The sequence below is a fragment of the Larimichthys crocea genome, chromosome II, assembly GCF_000972845.2.
Source record: "Larimichthys crocea isolate SSNF chromosome II, L_crocea_2.0, whole genome shotgun sequence".
Classification (NCBI taxonomy): Eukaryota; Metazoa; Chordata; class Actinopteri; family Sciaenidae; genus Larimichthys; species Larimichthys crocea.
The window spans coordinates 7,601,442-7,619,505 of record NC_040012.1 but is presented as its reverse complement, the minus strand read 5'-3'; the positions used below and the strand labels follow the sequence as shown (position 1 = coordinate 7,619,505).

Sequence of the window (18,064 nt, the reverse complement as noted above, 5' to 3'; positions counted from 1 at the left end):
GCCAACTCAATTCTGCCAACGTTCTCATCTGAAGACGACTTCAACCTTCAAAGACAGACCTACAGTAAATATTAATAATCTAAATATGAGTAAAAAGGCTGTATGTTTTATAGGAATACTGGCTTTTAAGGGAAATGGCTTCACTTAATAGTACTTTTGCTTTTCTGAAAACACAGTTACCTTTCAATAATAGTTGCCATTCCCCTAAAAGGGAATGGGATGCACATCTTACTTTGATGCTGCTTCACAATTAATTAGTATTGCTAAATATGGCTGATGAACAAAGAATAATTGGACAATTTAAAAAAAAAAAAGGATGCCGGCTCATGTCTGTTTGAAAAAGCAATAAGCTGCCATTCACAGAGGTTGGTCAAAAAGCAACAGAGCTGAAATCTCTTTGATATCAGGTCTTGTCAGACGTATTTCACTTTGAGTCCTTTGATAATGTCAAATCAAAGAAAGGTCCTGACTTGTAAGGATCAACTTCTGTGGAATAACGGTAGAATATTTTGTGGGTTACTTTTTTTAAACCAGAGAGCGAGTTGGGAACGACCTGGAGCGCGCTGCCGGCTTACTAGATTTTCCTCATCCGTCACCCTGTTTAAGATGAATATTAATATTCTTTCTTAGTCTATAGTAAAACCAGTTATACTACATTATGTTGGGGGAACTATAATGATTCCTTACTGTACATTAAAACCACATTACTATACCGTTAAGGCTCTCTAGACAAAGACAGAGAGCTGCAGCATTCAAATATAATAGCCCGGAGTGGGTATTTTATAAATGAAACACATTTGCCTCAACATAAATATGAGCGGCAATGCAAACCACAACATTTGCTCTGAATGCTTTTACCTGTAGCATTAAATTTTTAAAAAGACAAACAACTGAAACATGTAGCTCTAAAAGTGATTAAGTGTGCGGTAAAGTTAGTGTTTTTTATGGACGTCTCTGCCAGCACCTCTAAGTGCAGAGGACTCTGTACTACATACCCTTGAATAAACAGGGCCTGTTATGATTCTTCAAGACTTGCTTTGATTGAACTGTCCTCTACGAGAATATCTATTTCATATTTTATTCGCCTCAGTCATCTGATGGCATGGCAGTGGATGGAGCAACCGATACAACAACCCTGATTGCATCGCTTTTACTGTTCAATCTGCTCTCCTTGTGTGAGAAACAGCCCTGTCAATGACTGCTAACCTAGTCAAAATATCAAGCGTGAGCAAACAGCGACAAGACGGAGAATCAACAGAGGAGAATCAATCTGTGGGATAGCCTGGAGGATTACTTCCACCTTAAGCTGGTTAAGATCAATGTGTACATACGCCGTTCTTGTGTGTATGTGTGTGTGGAGACTGTTTCTATTATTCAAGACTCAGTGCAGCTCCCGGACAAGGCTGGCAGGGACCGTGTGAAGCCTTATGTCAACATTTGCTTGGCGCTGAATCGTGATATGTGTTGGAGGTGTGTTTCGGAGATTGTATTTTCTTTAGGGGTCGTACGTGTGTTGAAGGACGGAAGATGACAGCAGTTTGCAGCTGATATATACCCAAGGAAAGCGATCAAACACACTTGGGTGGTTCTTTATAAAAGAGGCAAAAAAAAAGTGTTTTTTGTGAATGATGTGATTCAGGTTTAAGCTGGTTTCAAAACTGTAAATTTAGGCTAATCCAGCGTAATAACTAATTAAACTCATCCTGCTGATTTGCTGCTGTCAGCTCCCCCTAATAATCTTGTCAAGTTGGATTCAAGTCCAGTCAGTAAACTAGTATTTTATCTCATATCATCAGCAGGGCTAAAAGTTAGATAACATGTCCAAGACAAAATGTTTAAAAACAGAGGCCTAACAGAATAATTTATTTGTATATTATGATCATATTAAAAGGCTGCACAGGAAGTAATCACTTTGTCAAGCCTGAGATGAACCTAAGCCTAAAAAATTAACCTGACCAGGATGGATGAGCTGAAAGAAAAAGTTTCCATGGTAGTTTTTGTACCAGGCTGTAAACATGTTTATTTCTACTGTGAAGTTGGACTTTTCAACGTGGGGACTTATGGAGACTGACTCACTTCTGGAGCCAGCCTCAAGTGGATGCTCCACGAATTACAGTCCCAGCCATGGAGGTTGGTACTTGTGCAACATTAAATCAGTTTTGTGGAACAAATAAATGAAAAGAATTAATAGCCTGATTTACTGGAGAATGTCTAGGTTTAACTCATTTTATAAAATACTGTAGACCTTTGTTATGTGGACTTAATTCCCAAACCCAAGCTCAAGAAAAAAAGTGATTCACATGATAAACATTTCTCTGACAGCACTGTACAACTACTGCCAATCACTGTTGTGGAAAACAGGATTCAAAGAAACTCAAAGAAATGCACACCGTCCACAGAGAGGTGGAGGAGAAAAAAATAATCTTTATATTGGAAGTACAACCCCTGATTTAAAAGAGTTGGTACACTGTGAAAATCATAAACAGAATGCAGTGATCTGCAAATCCCTTTATACCTACTGTATATTTAATCAAATACAAAACACGTACAGTTATTTGATGCCATCAATGAAAGGGGCATCCTCAATGAGCAAGGATGTGCAAGGTTCATGATGTTGTGAAAAACTGTCCAACAGTTCAAGAACAACGATTATCAATGCACAAATGCAAAAAATGTATGGAATTCAAGAATACCATTAAGAGATTGAGAGAATCCAAAGATATCACTGAATATACGAGCTGAAAAGCAACAATAAATGCTTGTGACCTTCAATCTATCTGCTTTAAAACAACATGACTGTATAAAAGGATATTACTACATGGGAACACTTTAGAAAACGCTTGGAAATACATGCTTGGAGAAAAGAGAGCAAGCCAGATACGACAGCACTCGAACATGCTGCCAACTTCTCTGCGCCCAAATTCGTTTGAGACGGACAGAAAGCGGCTAAGCTAATCAAATCAATGTTATATTGTTGTACCTCGTACTGAGTGATGATCCCGTAGGTCTGGGCTGGCTCTCTCCACTTCAGGATGATCTTCTCCTCGTAGGCGCTGCCCTGAATGGACTCCAGAGGAACAGCCCCTGGCACTGTGGGGAAATGATTACAGACACATTTCTCAAAACTGGTGGCGGAGCGGCAATTTTCAAGGTGGAAATGTGTTTATAAAAAGGGTACGCGGTAGAATTTTCCATGGATATAAATTGTGGGCATGTTTGTCAAGTTTAAATGTCAATAAAAAATTGAATGACAGCCATTCCCTCCCTTGCTGTTATGATTTATGACGTGCATGAAGCAATCAATAAAAGAGCTTTTCAAGGACCTACGTTACACAAATGGCCATGAGCCAAAGTCAAACACATCTCAATAGGAATATGTGAGATTATTTGAGCTCTTTGTCACTCAATACACACACACACACACACCCAGATACATGTTTTACAGCAAAGCTGAACACCTTCCGCACAGATAAAACTGTGTTGCAGACAAAGATGAACTAGTCACCCCATGGGAATGGTGGGAATCTTAATCTTTCCGCTATGTTTACTTGTACCGAGATATTGCCAAACAGATCAGGTACTTTAACCCCTCGTGTGAATTGCTTTCATTCTGTAAGTAAAACAGAACGATGCAGAGATGTCTTCTCTTTTTTTTTTTTTTTCCAAGATTTATCTTCAAGTATGCAACTGCAGCTACACCCTGTCTGTACACTTGTTCCCATGAGATCCTAAGCACACAGATCCACAGACATGCAGCAGTCAGAGAGTGAGAAACAGTTGCCACTTTCAAGTTTCCAACCGCAGATATCTGAGCCAGACATGACAAGACTCTCTTTTCGTCAGCTGAGCCTGTTTGTTATCTGGCGGCCGGGGTTCCTTGAGACTTCTATAGAGTTCATTTCCTGTGTCTGCTGAGGCAACACAGAAGATCTTTCATCTTTGAAGGAGGTGAAACAAGCATACAACACAGAGGCTTGTTGTCTGACTCCTGTGCTCTCCTGAAAAATATTTGAGAAAATCCCAAACTTGTTCTGAGTGCATGGTATTTGTGATCGGCTGAGAATCATCCACCCATCCTAAAGATGAAAACAACTTTAATAATAAAGTAAAGTCTGCAGTCGGAGACCAGAAACTTAATTTTCCTTTAAACGGCCACAAAAAAACAAACAAACAGAAAAGGTACATCTGGAAACGATTTGCAAATGTTAATGAAAGACGTGAGAAAAAGTGAGATTTCTTTCATGGGCTTTCTGTTTTCGATCGTCTGAAATTAAGCTGAAATAAAGATTTAATATAGTTTCTATTTCTGACATCATCCACACGTCTCTGAAGAGCTGAATACCAGGCTGTAAACATGTTTATTTCTGCTGTGAAGTTGAACATTTCAACATGCGGGCTTATGGAGACGTTCTGTAGCCAACCTCAAGTGGACGTTTAAGGAACTGCAGTTTTTGGTACGTCCGCATTCACACTTCATTTCACTTGTTGCTTGTTCCTAACACATTATAGTGGAGTTTTAAGGACATTTCTAAAGTGCATTTATTAATGTTTTTTTGCACAAAAGGAAATCCTTCAGGGTTGGTTGTTGTTGAAAATAATAAATGTTATTTTCCATGCTTAAGAATTAGTAAATTATACGCTTTTCCAAAATTCAATATTTGAAAATATTAGTTTTAATTTAGCTGTTTTAAACGTGAGTTTGCATGGTTTCAATTTAAAACAGCTAATCTAGATATATAAAATATGCATCACACTCACCGTCCTCATCAGTCTGAACCTCCAGTTCTGTGCTCTCCATGACCCCCTCCGGATTGCGCAGCACCAGCTTGACACTGAGATTGGTGAAAGGCGTCAGGTTGTGGATGGTGTGCTGAGGATCGCGGCTCTGGGTGTCGTAGCACACTTCCTCCCGGGTCTCCTCCTTGCCGGCCACCCTGGAGCGGTACTGAACGGTGAGGTTGTAGCTATGGCAGCGGGTCACGTTGTAACCCAGAGGCTCCCAGCGCACTGTCACCTGTTTGGATTGGATGTCCACGACTTCTAGCCTTCGCGGGCCGTGCATGGGCTCTGTTGGGATAGACAGAGAGAGTGGAGTGTGAGAGCACATCAAAATAATCAATTAGGCGTTAAAGAAATGACGGGTAGTGCTGGATAGTTTCAATAAAATAAAAATAAAAAATAAAAATCAAGGAAATTACTGAGGTCTACACCAGAGCCGGTGTTCATTTGGGTCAAAGAAAATCTACTACAAGATTGAGAACCAGTCAATACTTTTTTATATATATTGAAATACCATTTCCTCTGTTTGGAATTCATATTTCTTGAAAATATTTTAAAATTTCAAAAGGCATGGCCTGATACTGCTGCCACATCACCGTTGCTAACTCGGTCTCACAGCAGCTGCACACACCAAGACACCACAGGTCTGTTGGTGGAAACCCTCAGCGGGAGGTGTATCATCCCTTCAGAGCGTGCCGTTTCCTCTGCTCCTTCTACCTTGTCCTCTGCCTTTTCCTCTCTCTCCCTTTTCCATCTCGCCCAGTGGCGGTCAGCTATTAGCACCACACTGATACAGAGTCAGCCATCCTGTCAATCCAGGCAGGATACAACCCCCACTGCCATCCTATCACCTCTAATCACATACACACTGTGCCTCCATGCCTTTTCTCTTCCATTTTCTCCCTCCGTTCCCCTCTCTCTATTTATTCTCTCCTTTTTCTGTGACTCCCCCATTTCTATTTCCCGCTCTCCCTTTTCTCCTCATCCTCCTCTGTCTATTTTCCCTCCTTGCTCTCTCTCCTTCTCTCGCTGCCTCCCATACCTACGGGAGGAAAGCAGCCCAAGCACAAGGTAATGGGATCAATTTCCATTCCAGGTTAAATTCGCAGTCCATTTCTCTGGAACTTAACACTTTACCACCTATTAGGAAGAGCCAGGGCTCAATTTCCCCGTTCCCCAGGAGACACAGTCCAGCAATTCAGAGGCAGCCACGGCAGCCATGTTTAACATTCTGGAGGTGCATGGACGGGAGAGACCGGACTGGAGCTCCAGCATGTTGTTCATTTCTACAGGCTGCACAAACAACATGGCAAACAAGCAGGAATCTTTATGACAGAGTACACATTTTATTTTTGCACCTATGCCCAGTGCATACCTACAGAGAGACACTTTCACAGAGAATCCTTCAAAAACGTACAAAAATAATAAACAATAAAATCCTTTTTTTTCCCTTCTTTAGGTTTACTGTGACGCCACACAAAAAAAGTGAGCAATCTTTTTCCAGTAAATTAGGTCCTGACATGTGAATGACAGAAACATGTACAAGTGATAAAAGAGAGCAAAAAGAAACACGGCGGGAGAAAATAAAAGTTGTCTGCTGCTTGAATGAAAGGTGGTAGACTTTTTTTTTTTCAGATCTCACAAGGAGAAACAACGGATGTGATCTCTCCTGCGCGTTCATAGAGCAGATGAAATAGCACTAGAAGGACCCAAAGGAGGCAGAGGAAGAGCTATTGAAGACAGATGAGGAAAGGGATATCAATGTGCAGCATGCAGTACATGAAGCGTATACAAAGGGCTACAACTGGAAAAAAAAATAAAAGAGATCTGTCTGAAAAATGGGCAAAAAAATGGCAATTAGTTTCTCTTTTAGGAGGATTTGTCACGATAGGTCTTCAGAGTGCAACAAGCTGCTGAAATCCTTGACGGAGCGTCTACGTCTATCCGTTTTTTTATAACAGTTTAAACAATACCTGAAGAAACTATATAAATGTGCGACTCACTGAGTGCTGTTCTGCATTGTAGCTTGCAAAAACCTTTTGGCATCACTGTGTAGGGGCATTCTTTAAAATGTACTACCTTTGAGTCTCTGACCTCCAAATAACTGTTAAAATATCCACTTTTATTGCAAGACAGTCAAGTATATTAAGCATAATAGACAACAAGTATGCCAACTCCATTGTACTACTAAAGTATATGGATAAAGGTAATAATTCACAAAGTGAATCTGCCATTTTAAACCAATCACACCAAAAAAACGAGTGACTTTGACACAGAACTGGGAAGAAGCAGCGAAGGAAAACGGGTTTCCTCAAATAGGTTGCGATGTTGGGAAAAGCCATCCAGAAAATAGAAGTTTAAACCCCTTTATTTGTGGAACTATCTGTTGGCCGCACTCAGTAGGCAACGGTTACACTAAAAGCGCAGAGAATTGCAGGGTGGCCAGGCACAGAAATCAAATTAAACCAGATGCTCTCAAAGTGACAAATGCACCAAAGTGTGAATCTCAAGCAGACGTGCACGAGCGGGGCTTGGAGGGAAAGTCTCATTTCTGGAGCGTTCAAGGCGAATGTCACACTACCATCTTTATGGGACATCATAGATAATGTCCATTGCACGTTTAATTCAGGCCAACGGAGAGATGCCAACAAGAATGGGAATCACTTGTGAGAAAAGATATATTTGTGAGGAGAAATGGTCCCCATAAAATAAGAGGACTCATTTATTGATAGAGATATTAAAATTCAGCAGTTGGCACAGGATAAGAACATTACACAGATATTTTTTTTTTCCAGTCAGCCAACAGTGATGGTGAAAGTACATAAAGGGACATTTAGTAAACAGCTCTTATGACTATTCTATAGCCTATCCCTGGAGTTTTGTTGAAAAAAAGGCTAATTGTTTGTTGCCCCATTGGCTCCCTGCAGTGCAAATGCCAGCTGTCTGAGGGAGGCAGTAAAATGTGACGATCTGTGGCGGACGCCCAATCACAACTTGTACCCCATGACTCAGAATGACATCATTTGTTTTCATGAACAACAAGGTGCCTCATCCATTTCAGAGCCTGGTCATGGTTGACTTTGAAGAAAGAGGAAAAAGACAAAAAAAAAACCAACAACACTGTGTACCGTCCTCCACCCACTTAATCTGAACCGGGGTCGTGGTGAATGGCTGATATCCTTTATAAATCCTTTCCGTGCATTATAGATGAAGGCTGTGCAGACATTTTTAAAAAAACAGGCCCATAGGCCCATGAATGACAGCTGATGAGATGAGCCTATTTCCCCCAGTCTACTGTGACTGCTAGTTTAGTTTTATTGACTGAGCAGTGAGAGGCTCAGTATCAAAAAGCATAAACACAAATCACAACAAGGAATAACAGGGCTATCTCTTGAAATCCATACCATTTTTTTTTTTAACAATCCTCACAAGCTATCGCACACTGAGGGCGACATTCTTGTGAAAGTGCTGAAAATATGACTGTAATATCTCTCTGGTATAGCAGATATTTCTAGTGGAATAGAGTTATAATAATGGCTATGAAAGCATCCCTTGGAGCAGGAAATTGCTGAGGTCTATCTTATGCCAGGGCACAAAGAATGAGCTCCAGTGAGAGCCAGATTGGTATTCCAAGCGGTGGACAAATTATCACCTGCCCCACACTCGCTGATGTAATTGAATAATTTGAATTTGACATTTACACAGAACTATTAGTGAATTTTTTGTCATCACAGTCTGACATTTAAATAATGTTTTTAGAAATTATCAGCACATTATTGCCTCTTGTTAATTTTAAAACAGGCCCTGCATACATGCCCGCTGCCGCTGAAGTGAGAATATGATTTCCCCTCCCCAAAAAAACGTGAAAACAAAAACAACAAATAACCGCATGTTGCAGCCGTCTGTCCTAGAGAGGGTGTTCAAATGGTGCACTTAGCCCCTGGGTAGAGCGAGACATTAGTCCTGGATGAAAGGAAACAAATTGGGCATGTCCGGAGCACAGCCACTTTACTGCGAGACAAGTGTGTGGTGTGTTGGTGTACGAGAGGGACAACGTGTGTTTACTGTGAGTGAAGCAGCGTCCATACACCCCCCCCGTACAGCCGCACGGATCTGGTTCCTCAGCATCTTGTCGGCTATATGTACAGAAGAAGGATTTACTTATCAGATCTTCATGCCGTACAAGTCATTCAGAAAGCCGGGATCTTTATCAGATCCACATCGATTAAGAGCAGAAAAGCCTGGTGCTGGCATAGACTTCCATCTCCCTGCTCAGCAAACAGAACCAGGAGGGGGGAAGAAAAGACTACTTCCCCAATGATTAGAAACCGCCGTCAAATCAATGTGGCTCCTGAGCTCCTGGTTTCTATCTCATCAAGATGAAACGGTGCTCAGGTTGGAGGAGGAGGAGGAGGAGGAGGGAGCCTTGTGGTTTGATGAAAAAAAAAAGAGAAATGCTTCGACTTTCACAGGATGGCATGTAGACTGTCAAATTCCTTGCTGGAGGATGTCATCCGGGGCTTGTCACACGCAGGCGCCTTTCGTTGTAGACAGTACCAAAACAACATGACAACGGCGAAGATTAAATCCCGGTCAGAGAGCTGTTTTCATGTAAAGTGTTCCATTCTAGGCAGTGAGGCCTGGTATTGCCATCACTTATCTCTCCATTGCTGTGTGTTATTCACTCTGTTCTGTTTGAGCTGGGCGGGCTGGGAGGCAGCACATTTGTTTGCCTCTTTCTATTACATCTCAGTGATAGCACTGAGGCCATTGAGGTAATGACATGGGTTTTACACTTAGGAAATCATTTTCATATCCCGCAGAAGCGAGCCGTAATGATAGCTTTTGATAACCGACAATCAAAGCTCCATCACCCTCCTAGAGTGCTCCTCTATGCAATCCTCTGGAGGAAGAGAAAGAGGGGAGGGGAGGGAGGTTAAGAGGGGGAGATGGAGGGAGTCAATGTGTGGGTGGATGGCTGGGTGGGTAGGGGGGGGACTGGAGAGGGAAAGCTAAGACAGGAAAAAAGAGGGGGGGGGGGGCTAGAAGTGCCAAGGTTTTTGTTGTCATCAAATGCAACAAGTCAAACCAGGCCTTGGGGTTGACGCGTGTACACATGTTATAATTGATAGCACTTTAAAGATGCTGTACACGGACCTCTTGTGTTCTAAAATCGCCCTCTACACCCATTACAAAGTCAGAGACAAATGTCCACGTGCTCGGGACACACACACACACACACACGCACAGGCACTTTGCCCATACACCTTGGAGGCGTGGATAATCACAAGGATTTATTGAATGGTGCTGGTCGCTCCTCACTCTATCAAGTCCTTCTTTATAGGCCTCATGATAGATGAGACTGCCATGATGGGTGAGGATGAGGGGCGGAGGGGGCCTACAACACTCTGGATTGAATTGAAACCACAGAATGAGCTCCAGCGCCGGGCCAGGCAGGGCTGCCACCTTGTCTGATGAACCCCCCAAAGCTGTAGGGGTGGAGATGAATGGGCGAATGCCTTCATTCTTACAGCGCTGAATAAAAAAGGGAGAGGGAAAGTAAGATACACCCTACCAGCAGAGGAGGATGATGCATGACAAGACTCAAGACTGTCAAGTCATACCAAGTTAGTGCTTGTCCGTGCTCATGATCGACCACCCCGCTGAATGCTGCTCTCTAAGAAAGCCAACAAGCGTGACTGAGAACGTGTATTTAGATGTGTTTATCATTTATTATGTGTGATTTTATGGATGGAACTACAGTCTACAGCATTTAACGGTCGAGTTATGCTTGAACAGAACTAGTTCCAACAACCGGTTGTCCAGCCACGTCATAAATGAAGCGTTTATAGTTGCTCTGAGTGGCAACAAACTGTAAAAAGAAGTGAATAGAGAGACGAGGAAGATGCGATAACGTTCAAATATGGGGATAAGGGTGCACATTTTCAGAGAGACTCTCCTGGAAGACATGAAAAGTGACAGAAATTGTTGTGTCAGGAATGAAAAAGAGCCAGAGAGAAGATCAAATTCGGCTCTCGGAACAGCTGCCAATCACGGCATGAAGTGTCACCGTTGGATTGTCTGTTTACAGAAATGGTCGGACACAGGCACCCCCTAATCCATCAACGAAAGGGTGTGAGGATCTGATAAACTCTTCTAAAGAAGCCTGCAGCTTAAAGGTTTGAACCCTTTGTAATTTTTGCTTCACTCTCTTCCTTCTTGCCAAAGTTTATATTGTTTCAAATGAACATTTTGGCAAATATGCACCAGGGAAACTGAGTAATATTGCATTATCCGCAACTAATTCCTCTTTGGGCTCTAACTATCTAATGATTGTGAGATCCAACAATAGGAGTGCCTTTTATTTTCAACCTCACACATGAGTGGCTCCACTAGCATGCCTCATAATCCATACATACTGTACATCTTAATGGAATCAGTAATTTCATGAATTAATAATGGTTACGTACTCTCATCATGTTTCTTAACATACAGGGCAGTGCAGTAGTTTAAAGCCCACTAAAGCTAAAAGGGGTCCTGCAGTTTATTCCTCATGACAGTAGCATTTAATGGGGAGGAGACGAAAGTAAGTACTGTGCTGCTGAGTACAATAGCAAAGCACTTGAGGTGATATTACCATCGCTGAAGACTTTTCTGCAAGAAGCAAATAACCTCTTTTCCATCTCCTTAAGATACCAAACCCCTGCAGTCGCAAGTCATAAAAGGTTGCTACTGTCAACTGCGGCATCTAAAAAATGTTATATAAAAAAGAAAATGGAATATATAACTCAATAAATATCAGTGTATAAAACATCAGCAGGCAGTATTTTCTATCACTGACCGTTTACAGGGATTAAAAAGAACAAACCTAGCAAATGTTCCTCAGGGGGGCAAAAGGTGAAGGGAAGCGCGAGTCCAACAAACCGGATGAAAACAAATGGACAGCCAGTTGATGGAAAGAGAAGAGGCAGCGGAGGTGGAACTGGTTAAATCAATCTTTCATTTCGTTTCCACCAATATGCTGCGCGGTGATTGGGGTCAGAGTGACAGGTAGACTGACCTCCCCCCCTTCCTCCTTCCTCCTCCTTCCTCCTGCTTCCACAACTGTCTTAACACATACACATGCCCGCACATCCATCTCCACTATCAGAGCAGGCTTTGTCTCCTTGTGTTACGGTTCCCGGGGAAAACGCCTGTGGTTAGGGCTTACAAACGGGAAGAACACAAGCCCTCATTTACCGACGGGGACGCAATCTCTACAGGAGCAGTGGGAGGTTACCAAGGTGATTCTTCAACTTCAACACTCCCCAGATGGCTCGCGTGGCATTGTCATTTGTCGCCCAAAAACCTGCATGTGTCGCACTCAACTCAGGGTGTTACCCAGAGTGTAAATCAAAGTGAAGCGCTTGACTTTGTGAAATGGTTGCTGCGCTTTCTGAGCCACCTACTTAGGAGATATATGAGATCTTAGATCTGGCTATCTAGGTGGTGGAATGCGGGATATAAATCGCAGCCTTCCTCACATTCCTGTCCTTTAAGTGAGGAGGAGACGCGCAAATGTTCTTGAGTTAGAGTTATACAACCAGACTGAATGAGTGCTTCCCGAACGCCTGAGCAAGGGGAATAGGACATCTATAATTCAGCAAAAGGACGGAGAAAATCTGTGACAAAAATTACAGCGGATAGACTATTAATAATTAAACATGAAGAATAGAAACATTTAAAAGACCTTGAGAAGCATTTCAGCTCAAATTTTAAAAACAGCAGAAAAAAAAGAAGATCTTGCCAAGCCTGACTAAACTACAGCTATTCATCATTCTCTTGAGACTTAAGAGTTGAGGTTACAAACAACCTCAATGATAATTGTTTGTGAGGAGCTGTAGAGGCGGCTCTACAGTAAGAAGAGACTAAGTTTACAGGGATGTCACCAGAGTATCATTCGTGCACATCTGTTCTCAGAGTCTTACTTCCTTCGTGTTTGGGGAATAGATAGATGGAGTGATGGCAATGAGGGGAATAATAATAATAATAATAAAAAAACAGCTATAAATGCTCTCTCACTCTGTGTCTGTCTCCTTTCCGAAAAGCAGTTGTTTGAAGATGTGCCATTGAGAAAAACACAATTTGCCTTTTGTGGACCCAATATCCAAGAACACAATTCGCCATTCTGCTTCCAACTGCCTTGTGATAAAAAGACTTATTGTGGTGCTCCTATAACCTTCCTGCACACCGCAAACTCAATCTACCGTGTTTTCTCTGACTGACAAAAGAACACAAATTCGATGGGCCTCAAACTGAGGCTTTTCATTCGCCTCGCTGCAGACAATATATAAACCCCTATAGGTCACATGACTGCCAGCCATTGTGGTTTGTGCAACATTGTGGACCAATGTTATCTGAGATGGTGAGGTGAAGTGGCTTTCTATTCTTGCCTTAAAGGCAACAATACTGTTAATTAGACACATCAAACCTAGCTTCTTTCCTATTACACCCACAGAGACGTGTCTGCTCAATCTGAGCTGTTGGAAAAATAAAAACCCTTCATGAAAAGGTTAGACCTCACTGAGGCAGTTTGCACTGTAGACATGCTATCTTGGTTAATAAAATGTCAAGTTAAACAAGGCAAGGCCAAATATACAGACTCTGAAAATAACTTAAGCACAATATCTAACATATCAGTCCTTCGAGTCCTTCGGCAATGCAGCATCCTTCCCGATCTGCTTATTTAATTCTGACTATAGAGTTTCTGTTTGAAGTATATAAACGATCAGTATTTTCTGGAGGAAAAGGTCAATCACATCCTCGCTTTAAGACGTCCAGGCATCAAAGGGTCTTGCAGGTACCGAAGATCAACAAAGGTGAAATTCGACCTGTGAATTTTCCAGAGCTGAACATAAGTTTCACCAAAACTGGCCACAAATTCTTGAAAGAGAAAAAGAATATCCACAGAAACTTCATTCAAGTGGTACCAAGCCTCGACTGTCCTTACAGTATGTCAGGTCATTAAATCTTCTTGTCTATCAAAGTGGTTTCTTGACAAATTAACAATACGGTACATTATACGGTAGATTGCACTTTTCAAAGCCCCTTTGACAGCTGAACAATGGCAGAAAAATGAAATGACATTAACTTAATTTGTAAGGCTGGATAAAAGATGAAAGAAAAGGTTGAGATTTCACTAATTGGCATCAACAGACTGCACAGTCTATATGATTCTTAATGTGCTATCTGTGCCTGTGTAACAGGGGTAACAATTCAAGGTTCGTGCATGATTCAGCGCCTGGCAGTGATGGTGTTCCTCAGACAGTGTTTCTATACATAGTACAAATTCGCACAGAAGCGCTTTCATAAAGAGTTCATGTCTCTCGTTCGATTTAGAATAACTTCCTCATGGTACACTTCACCAAGACTGTACTGCTCACTCCTTATGCAGCTCAACCCAAATGCATTTTGCTAAGTGCTGTGATGTACATGAGAATGGATAAAGGATTATTCTAACCCTGGCGAAGACCACACCTTTCATCCAAAGCTGCCCTCTCCAACCTTTGCTTACTGATAATTCTGTCAATGTTTTTCTGTCCATTTTATTATTTAAAAGGTATCTTTATGCACATAATAAAACTTTTTAATAATGATCAATCTAATTGATATGTCTAAATGAAGAACAATTTCTTCATTCATGGAAACTATAGTTATGATTGGAAAAGTTCTCTTTCTCTGGTGTAAAGCTTAATACGGTACAGGATATTACTGGATAGCGATGGTGGTGTGTGAGCAAAGACCAGAGAGAGTTTTTGGTGAAAGTGGTTGAGCTAGTCATGTCAGTGAAGACTTATTTTACTCTAAATGGATGATAAGTAAAGTCATGGCTGTAAACGCATTGGCTGCTTTTGTTGCTACAACTCTGGTATCCAACCTCTGCATCAACTTTGAATATATAACATTTATTTTAATTTACGGCATGCAAGGAGCATCCGATTTTATTTGTATTTATTTCCTAAGTATGTTTGAAAACCAGTTTTTCACACGTTTATATGATTACTACACATCTGCTATAATGTTTTGCCCATGTACAGGTTCCAGTGTTTACATTTTTACTTGATGTCACAAAGATGCTGCAAACATAATAGATTTCTGAATGCATGGATAGAAAAAGAATTATCAGTTTAAAATGATCTTTTACTGAAAGTGTGTTTTAGAAATGTTTTACTTGGTTGAGCCAAGAAACTTTATTGAAGCACAAATGATTTTCTGAAAACATGTAAAAGGTTTGCAGGAATTTTGGGAAGGAGCGTGTTCAAAAATTTGGCTTAAATTCACTTTCACAACAACAACATTCACACTTGTTTTGAAGATCTGTTATGTCCCTGAACTAGTGTCACTGAGACAACTTACTGTACTTGGCAAATAAAGTAATTCTACTACTACCAATCTTTTGCATGTTGCCAAACACCGGCATCACTCTTATTTGCAGCAGAACAGACCTGGTCTTTCACAAATTATCCAGGAGGCTAAATGCAAATAACTAACCTTGGTGTGGGTGAGCATAATTGCGCAGCTCCTCCTTACTCTCCACTGTTCTAAATGAATGTTTAAGCGAGGGCTGATCCCTGATTAACGCAGATTCCCCCGTGTTTAATAGCACTCAGTGCAACAGAATGGCAAAGTAAAAACAAACAGATGAGACTACTCCCACGTGGTATCAGAGCGCAGATGGAGACAACTTATAGATGGAGATGTGGAGTTGGCAGAGGCTGGAGTCTGAGCAGGTGTTTGGACCCAGCATGGACGTCATGTACTGCCATTTTTAAAGCGCCCGAGTGCCAGCGGGACAGCAAAGGCCACGGGGTGGAGATGAGGCACACGGGACAGACTTTCCTTCTACCATGGAAACTAGCTGTGTGGAAAAACATGCACATACTCAATCGACTTTAAATGGGGTTTTAAAATTATTAACAGAGCTGATTGATTCAGACATTGTTAGAGTGACAAAAATAACCGTCGTCAGAACAAAATGTTCCAAATGTTTCGCTTGTAAAGTTGGAGCCTGAGCAGAGTACGATGTGAAGATTGAAAAGATCTTCTTGCCACACACAGATCTGCTCAGACAGCAGAGGAGTAGTTGTTGTTTAAAGCTTGCTTATCTGACTTCCCAGTGTGTGCTGGAAATGGTTTCTCTGTGTGAGATGGTCTCTCAGTAGTGTAGTGCTGAAATGCAGGGCACCCTGCTGTGATCCTAGGGCACCCACCTGATATTATACACTGTCTTCCTTCAAGTAGCACTTACCAAGCGTGGAGAACTTTGAAGTGGTAAACAACTTCACACAGACACACATTTCACAAGGAAAGAGGGTAGCGCGGTTACCGAATGCTTTTTGTCTTTTACTTCAAAAATGTTTGGTGAGTAATTTCGCCCCGGTGGAAAAAGGGGAAAATGAGAAATGTTGACAAGTTGTAAAACTTGACATTGATGGTCCAAAGACATGAGGATATGCAAACGCGAAATGTTGTTTGAATGATTTTGCACACCCTTGAAACCCACAAATAACCCCCTAGAGCAATCACACAGCCTTGGATAAGAAATTCTTTTGATGTTCACTAGAGAAGTAATGGAAGTGCTTCATGGGAAAGAAAACCTTTCAAAAGCAACTCTTTTCTTCCTCCTGCTTCTGTATTGAGTCTGTGGCGTCCTTGCATTATACATTCCCCCATTTTACAGAAGATTGAATTAAAACATCCTTTGTCATCAGAAACATTGCTCAGTTTGCAAAGTGACCAAAGCATGGCTATGAATAATGATGTGAGAGACAGTGCTCTAAAGTGGCCACAGATTTTCATTAGCGCCTCCAGACAGCAGTGCAGGGAGAGAGGGAGTGAGTCTCTGGGCCTGTCTGTATCAACAGTGATGTATCACACAGCCCTGTGAGTCTTAACCGTTCAATTAGGAGCTCTGCTGAGGCCCAGCCTGTCAGTAGGAAAGACCAGCAGAGAGCCGGACAAGATCAAGAGCTGCTTCCTCAAACACACTTCAGGAGCCGGGGCCATCAATCTCCCTGACTGTGACCGGCATGGTGGCCAAGGGGGCAGGACCCCCGCAGGAGCCGGAGCCTGGCTCAGAAGGCTGTACAGGTAGGGCCATTCATCCCTATCAGCCAGACTAAAAATGAATAAGCTCATGACCTTCACAGTGGGGAGAGGGGGTTACATCCTGGGCAGGGAAGGGGAGAAAAATCTCATTTTCATCAGCATTTCTCTGGACACCAAACAGCATTAGCCAGGGAAAATGCTGAGGCTAGGTTTGTTTTGTTCCCTGAGTTGGCACCGTGGTACAACATGGGAATTTAGCTGGTTAATGTTGTGAGAAGGACAATTTGTACAATATCATCAGGCATTCTCAGAGTGTTTATGTACATGTTTGGGTTTGAATGCTCACATTACGGTGGCGGTATAATGATCTAAATTTAAAAAGGTGCCACTGTGCTGCACACATGATATCAATCTGTGTTGCTGACGAATTAGGAAGCTTGAGCGGACTTTGCAGTGAGAATTAAGCTGAATAAAGAAATAGTTACAAAGTTAACCATGTGGCGGGGCAGTCTTCAGCGCTATGTTTAGAGGAAACTATAAATCATATCAATTATTGTGACACACAGCTGTTCCAAATAACAAGGGAAGTTAAAAGAGGTTATTTAAACTTATTATTATCCCTTTGGTTTATAGGTGGTATCAGCTTTTTTTCCTGTTACATGTGATGTTGTAAGAAGTACGCATGGCTCTAATTGTTCCAGGTGCTCACATTACTTAGATAAGAGACAATTTATGTCCAGATGCCAGAAGTCTTAATGAAGATCTATAGGTAAAAACAATGAAAACACAAAAGGCGTCGTCTACTACAGAAAAATGATTACCTAAGTAAAATGGCAATGATGTATGTTGGGCAATTATGAGCAGCTTCAAATGCTGTGAGGCTTTAGGAGAAACACAATGGAGCTCCACCAACAATGGAGCCCTGATGGATATTTATTGCATGCAGGGGGTGATTTGTAAAAATAAGAATCTTTTTGAAATGTTTTGTTTGTAAAAGTAAATTAGTGATGGTACAAACTGAAATACAACAAGCCCAAGGCAATATTAATACTTTTTTTTTTTGGTGAATGAATGGACAGCTCGAACCGCTCTGACCGCTCTCTTCACAGAAGTGTTACAAAGTCCAATATCTCTCTTCTCTCTATGTGCTCAAGTGGGCCTCTTTTGTTCTCTGATGTATCAGTGTATCATTCATTGT

General features: G+C 41.7%; 1 protein-coding gene across 13 annotated transcripts in view; it reads right to left on the bottom strand.

Annotated features, from left to right (window-relative positions):
• The window catches only part of LOC104934399 (protein tyrosine phosphatase receptor type M), a 152,020-nt gene that overhangs the window by 67,130 nt on the left and 66,826 nt on the right, over positions 1-18,064 (bottom strand). For all 13 annotated transcript variants that reach the window (XM_027290399.1, XM_027290370.1, XM_027290379.1 and 10 more), the window contains exons 8-9: positions 4,759-5,067; positions 2,981-3,090 (exon numbers count right to left, since the gene is read on the bottom strand). In XM_027290399.1, the coding sequence (XP_027146200.1) occupies positions 2,981-3,090; positions 4,759-5,067 (419 nt within the window). The remainder of the gene's footprint in view (positions 1-2,980; positions 3,091-4,758; positions 5,068-18,064) is intronic.